Source organism: Spermophilus citellus (genome assembly GCF_964194105.1).
Source record: "Spermophilus citellus genome assembly, chromosome: 9".
Classification (NCBI taxonomy): Eukaryota; Metazoa; Chordata; class Mammalia; order Rodentia; family Sciuridae; genus Spermophilus; species Spermophilus citellus.
In genome coordinates, this window is record NC_138191.1 from 106,512,710 (window position 1) to 106,528,663 (window position 15,954).

General features: G+C 46.8%; 2 protein-coding genes across 7 annotated transcripts in view; one reads left to right on the plus strand and one right to left on the minus strand.

Moving 5' to 3' along the window:
• The first annotated feature begins 6,244 nt into the window (after positions 1-6,244).
• HYI (hydroxypyruvate isomerase (putative)) lies at positions 6,245-8,843 on the plus strand. 2 transcript variants are annotated; one of them, XM_081308948.1, is made up of 8 exons: positions 6,245-6,714; positions 6,806-6,917; positions 7,629-7,743; positions 7,916-7,994; positions 8,086-8,135; positions 8,238-8,307; positions 8,438-8,572; positions 8,684-8,843. In XM_081308948.1, exons 1-8 carry the CDS (start codon positions 6,516-6,518, stop codon positions 8,755-8,757), a joined length of 834 nt encoding a protein of 277 aa, XP_081165074.1. In that variant the 5' UTR covers positions 6,245-6,515; the 3' UTR covers positions 8,758-8,843. The 2 variants fall into 2 exon arrangements, with proteins under 2 accessions (XP_081165074.1, XP_081165075.1); XM_081308949.1 differs by having other exon boundaries at positions 6,248-6,714; positions 8,438-8,554.
• Positions 8,844-8,866: 23 nt separating this feature from the next.
• The window catches only part of SZT2 (SZT2 subunit of KICSTOR complex), a 50,640-nt gene continuing 43,552 nt past the window's right edge, over positions 8,867-15,954 (minus strand). For 2 of the 5 annotated variants that reach the window (XM_081308944.1, XM_081308943.1), the window contains 10 exons: positions 15,774-15,864; positions 15,481-15,561; positions 15,324-15,398; positions 12,810-13,023; positions 12,294-12,447; positions 12,032-12,154; positions 11,519-11,924; positions 11,296-11,412; positions 9,866-9,934; positions 8,867-9,714 (listed from right to left, as the gene is read on the minus strand). In XM_081308944.1, coding sequence (XP_081165070.1) covers positions 9,571-9,714; positions 9,866-9,934; positions 11,296-11,412; positions 11,519-11,924; positions 12,032-12,154; positions 12,294-12,447; positions 12,810-13,023; positions 15,324-15,398; positions 15,481-15,561; positions 15,774-15,864 — 1,474 coding nt within the window. In that variant the 3' untranslated portion in view covers positions 8,867-9,570. Of the gene's footprint in view, positions 9,715-9,865; positions 9,935-11,295; positions 11,413-11,518; positions 11,925-12,031; positions 12,155-12,293; positions 12,448-12,809; positions 13,024-15,323; positions 15,399-15,480; positions 15,562-15,773; positions 15,865-15,954 lie in introns of those variants that run through there. The other 3 variants (XM_081308945.1, XR_014023905.1, XR_014023906.1) reach the window with 3 other exon arrangements.

Sequence of the window (15,954 nt, forward strand, 5' to 3'; positions counted from 1 at the left end):
ATGTGATCCAACCCCCAGTAATAGCTTAGACAATAAGGGTAAAGGGCCAGTTATGGTAACTTCCTTTTAAAGATAAAGGTGTGTAACATGAACAGCAAATATTATTATATTCTTCCAAGAATATGGATGATTGCTCATACAAGCACAAGTTTTGTAAAGTGATTCAGTGCTGTTTTGTATAATGACGTTATTATTCAATGTACTGTGTGTGAAAGATCAATGTTTTTAAATGTGCTGACATTTTAGTTCTAGAGTTCTAATGTACATGTACCATGCGTATTCTAGTATAAATGCCTGGAAACAACGAATATCTATGAAAGCAAAATTTAGTTTCTTTTTGACATGCTTACAAGCTGTGATGAATCCATGTGATATGAACTATTACTGGTAAAATGAAGTAAAGTAGGAAAGTTAAATTCTAAAGTCTTAGAAATACAGGCTTAATGGCTCAAAATAATAGAGTGACACTTGAATGTTGATATTCTTAACTCTAGGCAGCTATAACTGAACACATGGTTGGGTGTGAAAATATATAGCATGATATATGGATTCTGATTTGAGCATAATGATCAGAAGACTAGCAGCTCAAATAAGAAAGTTAAAGAGAAATGAAGATGATCTTGTAGAGAACAAGATAGGAAAGAGTTTAATGAAGAGTGGGCGAACTAAAAAACATTAGCATAATTTCATGACATTGAAAGACAAAGATTCCCTCTTAGATATTGAAATCTCTTAAGTTACTATGGGATCACTCAGCCTATCACTACAAATTATATGAAATTATATAAATTCACCAAATGATATAAATATATAGCTCCAGCACCCTAAGTTTTCAGGCTTTAAATTGCTTTTTACCGAGAGAACCAGGTATTTCCTGAAATAGTACAATGCTGTCTACTGGGATGGGAAAAGTAAGTTAGTCCTGAGACATCTTGATTTTGCAAAGAGTTAAGATGAAGCAAGAAATCCAACCTGGTTGATTCCCTTATGTAGGTTCAAGTGCTGCCCAGAATACCTCTTTCAGTTTTTCTTTGCTACTTCTCTCTCTACCTTGGCTTTATCTTCCTGAATGTGCTGAATGTGCCCAGGAGTATAATCTACTAGGAAGGAGAACAAAGGAAATAGATGTTGAATAGGCAACCTACAATGTCTGTAGCAAGTACAACGGTTGGTCCAGTTTGACTCAGGTGCCCACTAACTGACCAACCACTGTGGTTTGGAAATCAGAATCACATAAGAAATTGGCAACACCTGTTTACATCTTAAAGCAAAGAAGCTTTGAAAGTGCTATACAGTTGTTCCCCTAAACAACAGGACTGTTCCCAGAAAAAGATATCGGTCCTCTATTAAGGATCCATTAACTATTGTTATCTATTGCTACTAACAAATTATCCAAAATTCAGTGGCTTTAAATAACAAATGTTTACTATCAAAGAAATTTCTGTGGATCAGGAAACCAGGTGTGGTTTAGTTTGGTGTCTGACTCAAGGTCTCTCACAAGCCTGCAATCAAGGTGTTGGCCAGAGTACAGTCATTTTTTTAAGGTTCAGCTGGGGGGAGGATCTGCTTCTAAACTCGTTCATGTGGCTATGGCCTTGGGTCCTTGACAGCTTGGTCAGTACTGTCGTTTGGATCTTAAGTTTCCTCCCAAAACCTATGTAGAAAAGACTCTTTCTCCAGCTTGTTGGGATTGGGAGGTAGTAGAACCTTAATGGGGCCTAGAGGGAGGTATTCCGATCATCAGAGGGTGGGAATGTGCTCTGGAAGGGAATTGTGCGATTCCAGCCCCTTTCTCTCTTTCACTTCCCAGTCATGAGGTGAATGGTTTTGGTTTACCATGTGCTCCTGCTGAAGGCCCAAAGCAACAGGGCTAATCAATCATGGACTGAAGGCTCTCAAGTCATGAGCCCAAATAAACCTTTTCTCTTTACAAGTTGGTTATCTCAGGTATTTGTTATAGTCGTGGGAAACTCACATAGGCTGCTGGACCAAAATACCATAGACTGAGTGGCTTAATCAACAAGCGTTTACTTCTTATAGTTCATGGAGGCTGGGAAGTCAGAGATCAAGCTCTCCTGGTGTGCAGACAGTTGCCTCTTCACTGTGTCCTTATATATAGAAAGAGGGAGAGAGCTCTGGTCTCTTTTTCTCTTCTTACAAGGACAAAAATACAATCAAGAGACCCTGCACTCATGATCTCATCTAAACCTAATTATCTCCCAAAAGCTCCATCACATTGGAGATTAGGATTTCAATTATGCATTTTTGTGTGTGTATGGGACAAATTTGGTCAAGAATAATTAACTACATCAGCTCCCCAATACATAGTTTTTTTAATTGGGCATCACAATATGGTATCTGTTTTTCTCAGAGCAGGTAAGTGAAGGAGAGAGTGTACCCTAGACATAAGCCACAGCCTTTTTGTAACCTAATCTCTGAAGTGACATCATACTACTTTTGTCCTCTTCTCTTTGTTACTAGTGAGGCACACATTCAAGGGGAGAGGAGTACCCAGGGGTATGAGTACTGGGAGATGGAGATGATTGGAGTCCATTTTACAGGCTGTCTACTATTCCAGGTTCTGAGCAGATAACACAATAAAAGACCACTCTGCTAAGCAGAGGCCATCTAAAAAGCAGTGATCATGATCCAAACTATACATATAAACCATACAAACAAGCGGGATCTGTAGATAAACTTCAAGATTATGATGATACCGCAATGAGAATGTTAATATGAAATGTGCTAACAGGTGACAATGATGTGCACAGAAGGTTTTAAATTTGTTTTTATTGAATATGAACCCAACATGTAAAGACAGTGTCTATGAAACATTTGTAATCTATAAAGAAGAGTGATAAAATGAACATGACTGTACTACCTAGTATAAGAGAAGGGATGACAAGGACTTTCAAGGCCTCCAAGGCCTTCCCATTCCTTCCCCCTGAAAAAGTCATCTTTACGCTGAATTTTGTGATCATTATTCATTTAGCTTCATCATTTTACCACAGATGTTTGTATTCCTACTCAAGATATTCTTTGGTTTTCCCTGCCTTTGTCTTTATAGAAATGGAATCGTACTGTATGTATTTCTTTCAAAAGATTTTGTTTCTGAGATTTATCCATTTGATGCCTTTGCATTGGTGTTTTCAACTTGACCCAAACTTCACTAAGTTCTTCATATATTGCTCTAGTACAAGAGCAAACTCACATTTATCACTTGAGCCCCCAACTTTCTCTTCACTTTTCTTTTTTTTCCTTTTTTAAGGGGTGGTACTGGGGGCTAAACCCAGCAGTGTTCTGCCATCCCCAGTTTTTTTTTTTTTTTAAATTTTGAGATAGAGTCTTGCTAAGTTGCTTAGGACCCCTCTAAGTTGCTGAGGCTGGCTTTGAGCTTGCAATCCTCCTGCCTCTCTCAGCCTCTTGAGTTGCTGGGATTGCAGTGCACATGAGCACCCAGCTCTGTTCACTTCTTTATACAAAACTGTTTGACTATACTACAACTCATCTGTATATGTCTTGATGGACATTCGTGTTAGTTTCATCTTTTTGCTACATAAATAGTGCTAGTATCAACATCACAGTGCTTGTTCCTGGCACACTTGTGTAAAAATTTTCTCAGGGAATACACCTGGAAAAAGAATTGTTGGATCAAATATATATAAGCTTTATGAAATAATGCCAAATTGTTTTCCAAAGTGTTTGTCGTGATTTCATTCTTATCAACTGTGAGTAAACATTCCAGTTGTCCCAAATCCTATCCAATATTTGATACTTTTATTTTTGCCAGTCTGGAAGTCATCATATGGAATTTCACTGACATTTCAATTTATATTTCACACATGAATTGTAATATGTTTTACTGCATTGGTAAGTGCTATCCAGTGATCAAATGAGACTCTGAACTCTATACTCGAGTTTTGGCCAATTTACAGGTTGTTGTTACCTTAACTGAACATTAACCCTGTGCAAATTCTTTGGTGAAATGCAAAAGAATCAAGACTTGTATTTAGTATAATGTCTATGTTACAAAATGGTATAAGGTAGAGACAATCAAATGGTGAATAAAGCAAATAATTTTTAGGCTGGGGATGGTGATGTAGCTCAGTGCTAGAGCATGAGGCTCTTGGTTCAAGTTCTAGCACACGTATGTGTATGTACACACAAATATACATGCACAAAAAAGAAAGAAATTAAAACAATTTTCATGGACATTGTATTCCTTATATATTTGTTTTAGAATATTATGTGAAGGACTGGGGATGTGGCTCAAGCGGTAGTGCGGCGCCTGGCATGCCTGTGGCCCGGGTTCGATCCTCAGCACCACATACAAACAAAGATGTTGTGCCCGCCAAAAAACTAAAAAATAAATATTAAAAATATTCTCTCTCTCTCTCTCTTTAAAAAAAAAGAATATTATGTGAAGATGTTGTAAAGTAATTAAGAGGAAAAGTGAGTCATGTATGTCTAGTTTATGCAACATCTCTGCTGTCCTAAAGGGTATTCAAGGAAAAGGGGGTGGGCCATTTTGGGTTGGACACATTTTATTCCTGATTCAGAGTCCAAGAGATGATGGTGCTATGAAGGTCTTCTGTAGAATTTGCATACTCAGGTATTTAATTACTCCCCTTCAATGTCATTCTGGATTGTCAACTTTGGATTGTGAACCTGCTGATGTGGGGATTCATTAAAATGATAAACTTAATGAAGTCACATCCTGATTGGACTTTACCCAAGAAACACATTCCAGCATAAGCCAAAGGTCCAAGTATAAAGTCAGCTGCTAATGGGCAAGAAATCAGGTGATCAGGTTTAGCTGGTGACAGTCTGTCCTTGGTGGCAAAGCTGAAAAAATGGAACCTGCCAGTGATATTGGTCAAATTATATTGTTATATTGTATATTGTGTGCATGTATGAATATATAACAACAGATCTCATCAGTATGTATAACTATAATGCACCAATTTTAAAAAGTGAGGAAAAATACAAAAGAAATGGAACCTGACAAGTACTTGGATGAACGAAAGGATGAGACTGGACCCCAGGTGTTTGAGTGGGCTGGCTTGGGATCCCGTAGAGAGCAGTGAGAAAACAAATAGTGGAAGCCAGGTACTGGGTGCACCTTGAACTTTTATCAACATTAGCACAGAAAACAGATCAAAATGACTTTACTCGTGGATTGTTGGGAGTATAAATTTACATGTTTGAAAAGCAATTTAGCACATCCATCAAGAACATATTCTTGTTTTTTGGCCATCTAAGTCTACCTGTAAGAGTGTGCCCAGTAGATTATCATAGGTGAAAGTGTATTCATTCAAATTATTTCAGAAAACACCAAGAGGCTAATTAGATGAGGGAACCCAGAAAAGTGGGAACATCCTAACCTTGGGAATTGCACAGACCTAGGAGCAGGTGTGGGTTTGGGCTGCCCTGGAACAGCAGGGGATTCTCAGTGTGCTGCTTTTCCCCTTAGAACTGTTAGCCTCCTCTCTGCTCTATCTTTTCTCTACCATCTAACTCCTGCTTGTCCAGTTTTTACAACCCCAGTCATCTGCTGGCAACATTACTTCTTAACTCTCAGTTTTTCCTTGTTTGAACTCTCCATAGGGGAATCTGATTGGCCAGATTACCTTTCCAAACTATTTAAGTAAGAGTTATTCCATCTGTCTGTGGATTGGTTGCTCTTGTATCAAGTGTCCCTCCCTTGGCCCAAATCAGCAGGGCTAATATTAGGAGATAGCTAGCCCATAGCTGCTGACCAGTGGTGTGTCAGTTTCCCTTATAAAGGACAAAAACTGAGGACAAACACTGTGATGGACGTGCCTAGAAAAGGAATCTTTAAAAAAAGATGCAAAAATGGGGACCAAGAGGTTCATTAAAGTGCTGTTATAGCACACACAATGTCTATCAATGGAGTAGCATGATATTTATGGGCTGTTTAGGCATGCAACAATGAGCAGCTTAATGAAATTACTGAAGACTATTGAACACAGAAAATACCCACAAGATATTACAAAGGGCAAAAAGGCTATATAACTCCATACACAACATGATCAGAATTTTCTAAGAAAAATGCACATTTACTTTTTAATTTGTAAGGGATAGTTAAGGGGTTAGTGCTGTGATACCTGGTGGTATAATAGTTCTTTATTTGGTCATGACTTTCAAATCTTTCTTAATTAGCAGATTATTATTATTATTTTTTTTTTAAATAATGAGAGGGAGTACTAAGTATTAAAGCCCACGTTCCTTCATTTTAACCTGGCCTGGGACGGCCCCTTCCCGGCTCCCAGTCCAGGGGGCGCGCGCGGCCTCTCGGTCTCCTCTTCTCGCCCTTCCTCTTCTCCAGTGGAAAAAGGTCCTTTTCTGCATTGTCGCAGGTTCCAACACGTTGCTTTTCTAACTACAGACCCACACCCGCGGATTCGGAAGGCCAGCCCCGGGAACGCTGGCGCCGCCCGCCGGCCTTCCGCCTTCCGGTGGCTAGCGGACACGGTCTGGTCTGTCGCTGCAGCATGGCTCCGCTACGCTTCTCCGCCAATCTGTCCTGGCTGTTCCCGGAACTCCCCGACCTCCCTGCGCGACTGCGGGCTGCGGGCAGCTCGGGCTTCGAGGCCGCCGAAGTGGCCTGGCCGTACGCGGAGCCGCCCGAGGCTCTGGCGCGCGCCGCGCGGGCAGCGGGGCTGCAGCTGGTATTGATCAACACGCCCCCGGGTGAGTCCCCGGGCCGAAGGCGGCCGGAGTGGCGCGCGGCGTGGGAAGCACGGGGTCCCTGAGCTAGAACTGAGGCCCGTTTTCTCCGCAGGAGACCAGGAGAAGAGGGAAATGGGGCTGGGGGCCGTCCCCGGGAGACAGGCGGCTTTCCGAGAAGGGCTGGAGCAGGCTGTGCTGTACGCCAAGGCTCTGGGCTGTCCTAGGTATCCCGCTCTATCCCCCTCCCAAGACCGTAGAGTCAGGGTCAGAGAAGAGGTCGCCAGTTCTGAGATGCCGGGACTTAGGGGCCTGGGCCCACTGGCCCTTCTCCAGCCCTCTAGTTGGTCTTTTGTAAATTGTGTTTGTGTATTTTTCTCTTTTTGCCGTGCTTTCATGAACATCCGAGCCCCGATCCCATGCTGGGAGCTCAGTCTGACAGGGAGATAGCAACTTAAATATAGCCTGGGATCCAATGAAGGACAAGAAAGCTGTGGGAACAGGGTGGGCACCTAACCCTGCCTGGGTTTAGAGAAAGTTGCTTACAGATAGCTATAGAAAGGAAGTCAACAGGCAGCATGGAATGCCCAAGAAGGGCAAAGGTCAAAATCATTTTAAAATACTGAGAATCAAACATGTTTACAGGCTGAGGGGAAGGCCAAGAGAAAGGAGAAGTTGAAAGTACAGGAGTTAGGTGAAGATTTGAGGTTCCTGTGGCAGAATGATGGGTTGACCTTAAGATGGCATCTCTGAAAAGACTTGACCTTGGGCTGACACAGGAGTGCCTGAGGATGAGGGGATGCTTGAACCCCCCTACCAGGGTGGTATGGACCACAGACCTGGAGGGATGGGTGAGGGACAGCATGGTCAGAAGGCATCTGGGAGGAGGTGTGCAGGGAACAAATAGCATGAAGCTTCTAGTCCCATTTTCCTTATAGGATCCACCTGATGGCTGGCAGAGTACCCCAGGGGGCTGACCGAGCAGCAGTCACAGGTGAGATGGAGACAGTTTTTCTGGAGAACCTAAGGTATGCAGCTGGAGTTTTGGCTCAGGTAAGTGGAAATATGCATTTACATGTGTGTAGGGAGAGGGGTGCACAGTGAGGAGAGATGAGGCACAAGGGTGAGCACCTGCCCAGGTCCAACTGACAGGTGTGCTGGCCAGTGGTTGATGGAGAACAAACTTGGGAAGGAGTCCTATTCACAGAATCCAATATGGTGCTAGGAGAACCTCGTGGGACTGCTGGAGCCCATTAATACGCGTATCACTGACCCCCAGTACTTCCTGGATACACCCCAGCAGGGTAGGACTCCAGCCTTGTTCCTCCTCCCATTCCTTTTGATTCCTATGGTCTCCATGAGTCTAATGGCTCCCCTCCCTGGCTTCTTTCCCAGCGGCTGCCATCTTACAGAAGGTTGGAAGACCCAACCTCCAATTACAAATGGTGAGTGGGAGGAAGGGGGTGCTTCTGAGAGCCTATTCTCCAAATATAAGAAAAATGGTGGGAGACACCTGAGAGGTCCAACTATAGTATTCTCTTCCCCAGGATATATTCCACTGGCAGATCATGGATGGGAACCTGACAGGAAACATTCGGGAGTTCCTGCCTATCACTGGTGAGAGGGCTCCCTTCCTTTGTACCTTCTTCATCTGCAGGGCTGCTTCCTTTGCCTGTCCACCTCTCTGTCTCTGTCTCTTAGGCCTCAACAGGAGCCTGGCCCCATGTCTTTCCACATCTGTCCCTAGGGCACGTACAGGTGGCACAGGTCCCTGGCCGAGGGGAGCCAGGGAGCCCTGGAGAGCTGCATTTCCCCTATCTGTTCCAGCTGCTGGAAGATGAAGGCTACCAAGGCTTTGTGGGCTGTGAGTATCGGCCTCAAGGTGAGGTTCCAGGTGTGGCCCTGGGGAAGAAGTCTCTAGAGGGACAGGTATTGGACAGGGGCTATTTTTCTCTTGGTAAGTTGAGATGCCACTGCCTCCCTTTCCCTACAGGAGACACAGTAGAGGGTCTGAGTTGGCTACGTTCATACTGGGATAAGCGGGGCCACCCACGGGTTGTCCAGTGAGGTCCTGCACACTATCCACATGCCTCTCTGGGGCAATGAGTGAGCACCCCGAGTCGTCTTCTTTGAATTAAAGACAACTTACTGAACATTTTCATATGTGTATGTTATGGGGTAGAGGACACACAGTGTCTAATGCTTCAGTCTCTTTGAGTTGCTACCCTCCCATTGAGAAGGGACACACAGCTCATGCTCAAATTTTCCAGTTGGTGCCAGAGTTGCTGTGGGAAAAGGAGAGATTTTGAGCCTTCCTCCTCACTTACAAGTGAGGAACCAGGGTCCAAGAGTAAAGGAGCTTGATGCTGGTCACATGTGCTTCAAAGGCAGAGTTCAGATAGGAACCAAGGTTTCATCTCAATAGCAATGTCCGGCAGTGATGTCCAAGTGGGAATGAAGACCAGAAGGCTAAGGGGGGCAGGTGGCTAACAGTGACCATAGTGGGAGGCAGGATTCTGGCAGAGCTTAAGGGGTGAGTGCTTATTACCTGCTGTGAAGAATTCCCAAGACTCTAACAGGTGGACAGGAAGGAGTTGTCCCCTTATAGAAGGTCTAAGGAGTCTGAGAGGGGATGGGTGCCTTAGGGAGTTGACCTTACCCCCTAGAGTCCTGGGCTGGTCAGCAGCTACTAGTGTTTGGGGAAGGTAATCCCTGCTGCCAGGCTGCAGCAGTAAATCCCCAGAAGTATTCACAAAGCCTTTGGTGTCGCTCAGTATGCAAGTTAGCCCTGGAGCCTGAGAGGGCTGATTAGTCATGCCTCAGGTGGGCAATCTTACAGATTCATGATTCAATGTACAGTGGTGTCAGTGGTCCACTTCCTCAGAGAAGGCGGGTCCAGAGGGTGAAACAGGCTGTATTGATGACGGACTCTAAGTGGTGGTAGGTGGAGACCAGCTGGGCAGGGGGACTCTCGCTGTCCTGAGGCTGTACTGGGAAGGGCTCTCGGAAAACCACTGTCAGAGACTGTGGGGAACATGGTAAGGGTGAGAGAAGGCCACAGAAAAGGACAGGGAGAAGGGCTCAGGAAGAGTGGGCACCCCAACCTCAGTAGGCTCTGAGGTGATCATCAGGAGTACAGCCTCCCACTGGGCTGACACAAAGTCCCCGTTCTCACCGTCTTTCCCAAGTGGGAGTCCAGAAACACTAGCACAAAACAGTCAGTGAACTTCTGATTCAGCACAACCTGTAGTGACAGATGATGTGAGATGGAGAGTGAGGTTTGTCTCACTTGGGGGTGGGGTGCTGACCTCCTGCAGGGCATCCTGTGGAGATGGCAGGAAGAGGAAAGGCCTTCTACACTATGCCCAAGCCCAGCTGGACCTGTCTTTACCGAATCTCAGTCCACATGCTCAATGGCCTGCCAATCAGCCTGTCTCACCCTCCTCAAAATGATTCTAGAGGCCCTGCACAGAGCTTGGCACACTGAAGCCAACCAGCAAGGGAGAATTCACGATCCTTGGCATGATGCCTCCTCCTTATTTCCTGTCCTGGGTCTCTTATCTCTGATCCCACCCTTGGAACTATCCCTTAATGTCCAGGTGCTCCCTAACACTTGGCTTTGGGATACACCCCTGGGTGATTTCTCCTCCCTGCAAGGCTTCATAACACTTGTTCACATGGTTGCTGCCTAGGTCTCTCTCCTGAGCGCAATCCCTGATCCACACACCTCTAGACAGTGAAGGTCCCTGGCTCAACTTGGCCCAGGCTGAGCTCATTACCCTTTTCCCAAACCCACTTCTGCTTCAGCATTCCCAACACTGCAGGAGCACCCTAAATGCCCATACCCACCTATACCACTGCAGCCTTGTCCTGATGGACCTTGGTTTCTGGATGACACTCAAGACATGACTCCTCGCCACAAGCACCATGTTGCGGGGCCCCTCACTAGGCTCTGATGCCTACTTTCTCACTTGCAGTCTTTTTTCGAATGTCTTGTCTCCTGAACCACAGCTCTCACTGGGCCCATCTGGTTAGTCTCTGTAATTCCCTAGGCACATGCCCACCACAGTAGTGCTTTTCTCCCTACCTGTCCTTTACAGCTGTGCTTTCAGACTTTATCATGTACACATCACCTGGGGATACTGCTAAGATGCAGATTTGAGTGTGTGTGTGTGAGGGTGCCATCTGCTTTTCAGCAAACTCCCATGTGATGCTGACACTGCTGATCTGAGGATCACACTTTGAGTAACCAGGTGTTAAAGCCCAGATTCCCTCTGGGACTCCAGACTCCAAGACCAATCACTGATGAATTTCTGAGAGCTCCTTGGGTTGCCAGTTCTAGAGCTTGGTCCTCAGAATTTCAAGCCCAGGTGTGTGTTCTTGGTGAGCTGTTGAGGGCAAAGCTCTTAGTTAATTCTCTGCAAATCACATGCTGGGGATAAATGCTCAAGGGTTTTACATGTATCTGTAGTCATATTCCATCTAGGTCTTACTCTAGGGAAGAGCTTGTGCAGTCTGGCTAAGCTCCTTGAGGGGGACATATGTCATCTCTGATGAGGATTTCTGTTATCATTCTCCTTTTGGAGGAGGGTCAAGAGAACTTACCAGGTACTGAGTTCCCAAATCTGGGCTCTGGAAATGACGACAGCTCTGGGGGAAACGGCTCAGGAGAACCTTGATCAGGCTCTGGTACCAGGAGACCGTCATGGACAGGAAGCAGTCCTGGGAAAGGGTCCACAGCTCTGAATACACTGTTCCTGAATCTCCTAAGACTCCTTTACCCTCTTACCCTGGCTGTCTTTGGAATTTCTGGAGTCCAGTCTCTTACCAGCTGGGGGTCAATGTCTCCAATAGATTTGGCATGGACTGCCTCTAGGAGCTCCTCCAGCTCTGCCAGGGCCAGGCGCCCCCCAAGCCTTAGCCGGTCAGGTCCTGGTGGCTCCAGCAAGAAGAGGCGCTTCCAGAGGGTGTCCCGACGGCAGTGCCCACCAGCCAGCCGGACCAGCTGAGCCAGCCGTGCCCGGGCCATGCCCACCTCTGCAGCCAGTGGTGGGAACAAAGGAGCTGGCCCAGGGACTAGGACAAGCCCTGAGGTTTCCCCAGGGCTACCAGCTGAGCTCCCAGGAGCCTCTGGCTCAGGGGGCAGTCTGGGTGGCTTCCGGAACCGGCGCATGTCAGCAGTGAGTCTGGGGAAGAGTTCTCGTTGGCTGGTGAGCACCACGAAGAACTGCAGCCTGGTTTGGGGAGGGCAGGAGAGTGGGGGGTCACAGTAAGACACACACAGGGCAGGAGCAGGAGGCAGCTGGGAAAGGGGCATGTTCAAAGTGAGGGATCTGCTGACCGCAGAACATGCCGCTCAGCTTCTCCTTGCTCCTCAAAGGGTGCAGCACAGTGACAGACAAGCAGAGACACATCAAAGTCATCCTGGTGGCGAAGTCCCTCAGAGTCTAGGTAGGAGCCAGAGCTGTGCAGTGGGGGTGGGGAAGACATCAATGAGATGCTAATGAAATCAACCCCACCTTTATGCCCAAGAAAACATGGGTCTTCCTATTTGTGAGTGTGACCCCAACCTCAGCCACAACATAGTGTGTTTCCAGTCTTACCTGTGCCATGCTGACACTAGAGCATATTCATTATGTTCTGGACCCCCTGGCCGGGCCATACGTAGTGGCTTCATGTGGTAAGAGCTTGCATGATCAGCCACATAGTTGTACAGCTGGTGGGCAGCAATGAGTGGTGTGGGAAGCTCCAGTGTCCCTAAGGGGAGGGTCACAAAGACAGCAGACACTAAGCCTGGGACAGGCACTCTGATCTGGTGGGGCGGGGGTGGCAGTTGATAGGGCTAACTGGCAGAGTGGCTCTGCCTTCCTGGGGAGCTCTGAGTTTCTATGGAACATTGAGATAGGATGAAAAGAGACTCAGAACAGAGGGCAGGGTACACACAACATTGGGCCTAACTTTGATATGACAGACCCAGAATAGAAACGGGGACATAGGATGAATGAAACGGACAATTAACAATAGGGGACCACTTGCCCTGGCAGATGGTTCTACCAGCCCTGGAGACACCTTGTGGCCTGATCATTTTGGGGTTCACTGGCTTGCTCTTAGGCACCAACCTTGGTAAATATGATTGCGGCCAAAGTGGGGTCCATCAGGGTGGTGGGCCAAGAAGTGTCGCAGGAAGGTGGTAAGGTGGTATCCATGCCGAAGCACCAGGTGGGCACCCAGCACATGCTGGTGCACAAGGCGCAGGTGGAAGTCATAGCTGAAGGAGTGCACGTGCATCAGGTCCCGCACCTTGTCACACTCCTCTGTGAATAGTATGGACAGCTGGGGAGGCAGCAGCAGGGAACAAGCTATTAGCATGTGGCAGGATAGGCTGCCCAATTCATATTTCCCTCCTTCTGGAGAAGAGGAAGCTTGACAGATTTCCTCTGTTACTGTGGGCCTCGCAGAAATCCCTCTGCCAGAACAGCTTCTAGGGGAAACCCAGTACTGCTGTGGCTGGATGCAATACTGGACTACCCAGGGTTACACTGGTAGGTGGTTCAGTCACAGCACCAGAATGCAGAATGACCACTGACGTAGCCAGGCTATGGCACCAGATCAATCACTGGGCCAGACTGCCCACTACATTCTTTGAGGCAGGATTTCCCTATGTTGCCAGGCTGGTCTTGAACTCCTAAGCTCAAATGATCCTCTTGCCCCAGTCCCCTGAGTAGCTGGGTCTACACCTGATTTATTCTCATTTTGTTGTTGTTATTGTTGGACCTTTATTTTTTTTGTATGTGGTGCTGAACACATGCTAAACAAGCACTTTACCACTGAGCCACAATCCCAGCCCTTATTCTCAGTTTTTAATACCACATTATCACTCTAGAACCATTCTGAGAGGCTGGGTCTTTTTACTCAGTATCCTAGACCCCACCAGAGTCTAGCCTCCTCTACACTTTGTACCTGTGTGCCCTTCACTGAGAAGGCTGTTCTCCCTGAACCCAACCTGGCTAACTCCTACTTGCTCTTCAAGCTTTCTCTGGAACACTCCCCCATGTGGGATATGTATCCTGATCTGTTGGGGTGGGGGTGGCAATTGCTAAGGCTAGGCCTGCCTGCCTGCCTGTGAATGAACCACTGATGGAAGAAGGAAGGCAGGCTGAGACATGAAACGGGTACGAGTCTTGGTGGAAATCACCAAAACTGTTAAAAACTGGATGTGTGGTGCTGGCATGGCAGAATGTACCTAGCCACTCTGGGGGAACTGGGCTTATGAGTTAATAGGGCAGGAAACAAATGACTGTAGGATTCAAGACTAGTTGTATGACCTTGCATAGTCACGATCTCTCTGTGCTTCAGTTTCCTCACCTGCCATGGAGATAATGAGCTTCTTTTAGAGAAGCTCCTGAATTACAGGTAGTGTGATGAAACAAACAAGGAGAGCTGAGATTTCAACCCCAACAGTGCCCCTGATGAGCTGTGTGTCCAGGGACAATCCTCTATGAACCTGTCTCCTTATCTAGAGAAATATTGTCTTTACCTAGTATATATACTAAGCACTTCATGGACAATGATAATCATGAAGCAACTTAGAAACCTGGGCAGTGTTAGATAAGAGAGGGCATAGCTGGAGGGAGATCGGGGGACACTGAAGCCAGAAGGAAGCTCAGGACAGTAATGGGGGTGGGTCTTTCCCTTCAATTCCACAGGGAGGTCAAGAAGCCCATCCATACTACCCTTCTGAGCACTCTGGCCCAAGCAGTTTCTTGCAAATAAATGTACCACGCTTTTTTCTGAGTCACATTATCTTGTGATCTTCAGTGACCCAGTATCCACACATAAATCAAAGGCAACCATCTACGACTCGATATGAGCTGCCAATATGAGCCCCACACAATGGAGAGAAGTCTATGCTGTCTGAACTGGACCCTGTCAGATCCTAATCTTTCAGAAACGTAAATACTAGGCAAGGCCCTAGTGTGGCTTTACTGGAAACCTGAGGAGCTGAACTAACTAAATACAGCAAGGGCTCCAGGTCCCTGACCTCACCTGATAACCCAACTCCGTGAGCATTCCTGAGTGAGGGCTTGGCTCTCCTGGGATACAGAAGTCTGGCCTGGAGGCAGACTGGCAGGGATATAAATAACAACTTAAGTGCCAGGGGTACACTGTGTGGGTCAGAACTATGGTCCTCATTCGCAGTGTTGGTGACATACAGACAATGCCAGGCTGTCTCCATCTCTAGATTAGACCAGGATGGTGCATGGCACTGACCTACCCACTGTGCTCAAACGTCTTTATTGTTCAGCTATCCACAGTTATGGATGACCACTGTGGTAGCTACTGTTAGTGGCAGAAGACCATAGACTGCCTTCTGCCTTGGTGCTGTGGCTGGATGCAGTACTGGACTACCCAGGGTTACACTGGTAGGTGGTTCAGTCACAGCACCAGAATGCAGAATGACCACTGACGTAGCCAGGCTATGGCACTAGATCAATCACTGGGCCAGACTGCCCGCTACATTATTTTTATTACCCACTAGATAGTTCATGGAACCATGCTGCCCACAGTACACTGACGCTGCCCTGACTATGCCTAAGCATTGTCCATCACCTACCTTGGTCCCTCTCACATACCTGAGAGTTGACTGCCTGCCCCATTGGGATTCGGGAACATTCCAAGGCAAACTGTTTGACACAGAAGTAAAAGCCCTGCAGAGAGGGTAAGATGGAGTCAGGTGAGTGAGAGACAGGTGGGTTTGGTTCTTTCCACTCAGTGATTCCCCATGCTCACCTGGAAAGTTAACTCCATGAGGATGATGCCTCCAGGTAGCGCACGCTGCAGGTGGTAGGTAGTGACTGGAGAGCCAGAACTCTGAAGGAAGGAAAATGGGGGCAAGTGTTGGGGGCTCAGCAGCCTTGAACCAACCAGCAGGATAGAAGTCCTTTAGGTCCCTGACTTTAGTGGTGTCAGTCTGGGGTCAGCAACCTCAGACCATTACTCAGGGCCACTAATCTGGTGCCTTGGGGAAATAATCCAGGGTTGTTGACACTTGCTAACTGCCAGATTATATGAAACTGAGTTACCTTGGGACTCCCCTCAGTCTTGGTTTTTGGGCAGGAGAAGGAGCCTCGACTTTCTGTTCCAAGGACAGCCATGGCACGCAGCCGGCTGGTACTGTAGGAAATAGAGAAAGGCAAGAGGTTGAAGTAGACTAGGGGGTGAAGGATTATTGTTAGCAGACCATTTTACATGGAACTGTTTTGT

Coding starts and splice junctions, on each gene's coding strand:
- HYI (XM_081308948.1), top strand. CDS start 6,516: ATGGCTCCGCTACGCTTCTCCGCCAATCTGTCCTGGCTGTTCCCGGAA. Junction 7,744..7,915: donor CAGCTGGAGTTTTGGCTCAG/GTAAGTGGAAAT, acceptor ATATGGTGCTAG/GAGAACCTCGTGGGACTGCT. Junction 7,995..8,085: donor CCTGGATACACCCCAGCAGG/GTAGGACTCCAG, acceptor CTTCTTTCCCAG/CGGCTGCCATCTTACAGAAG.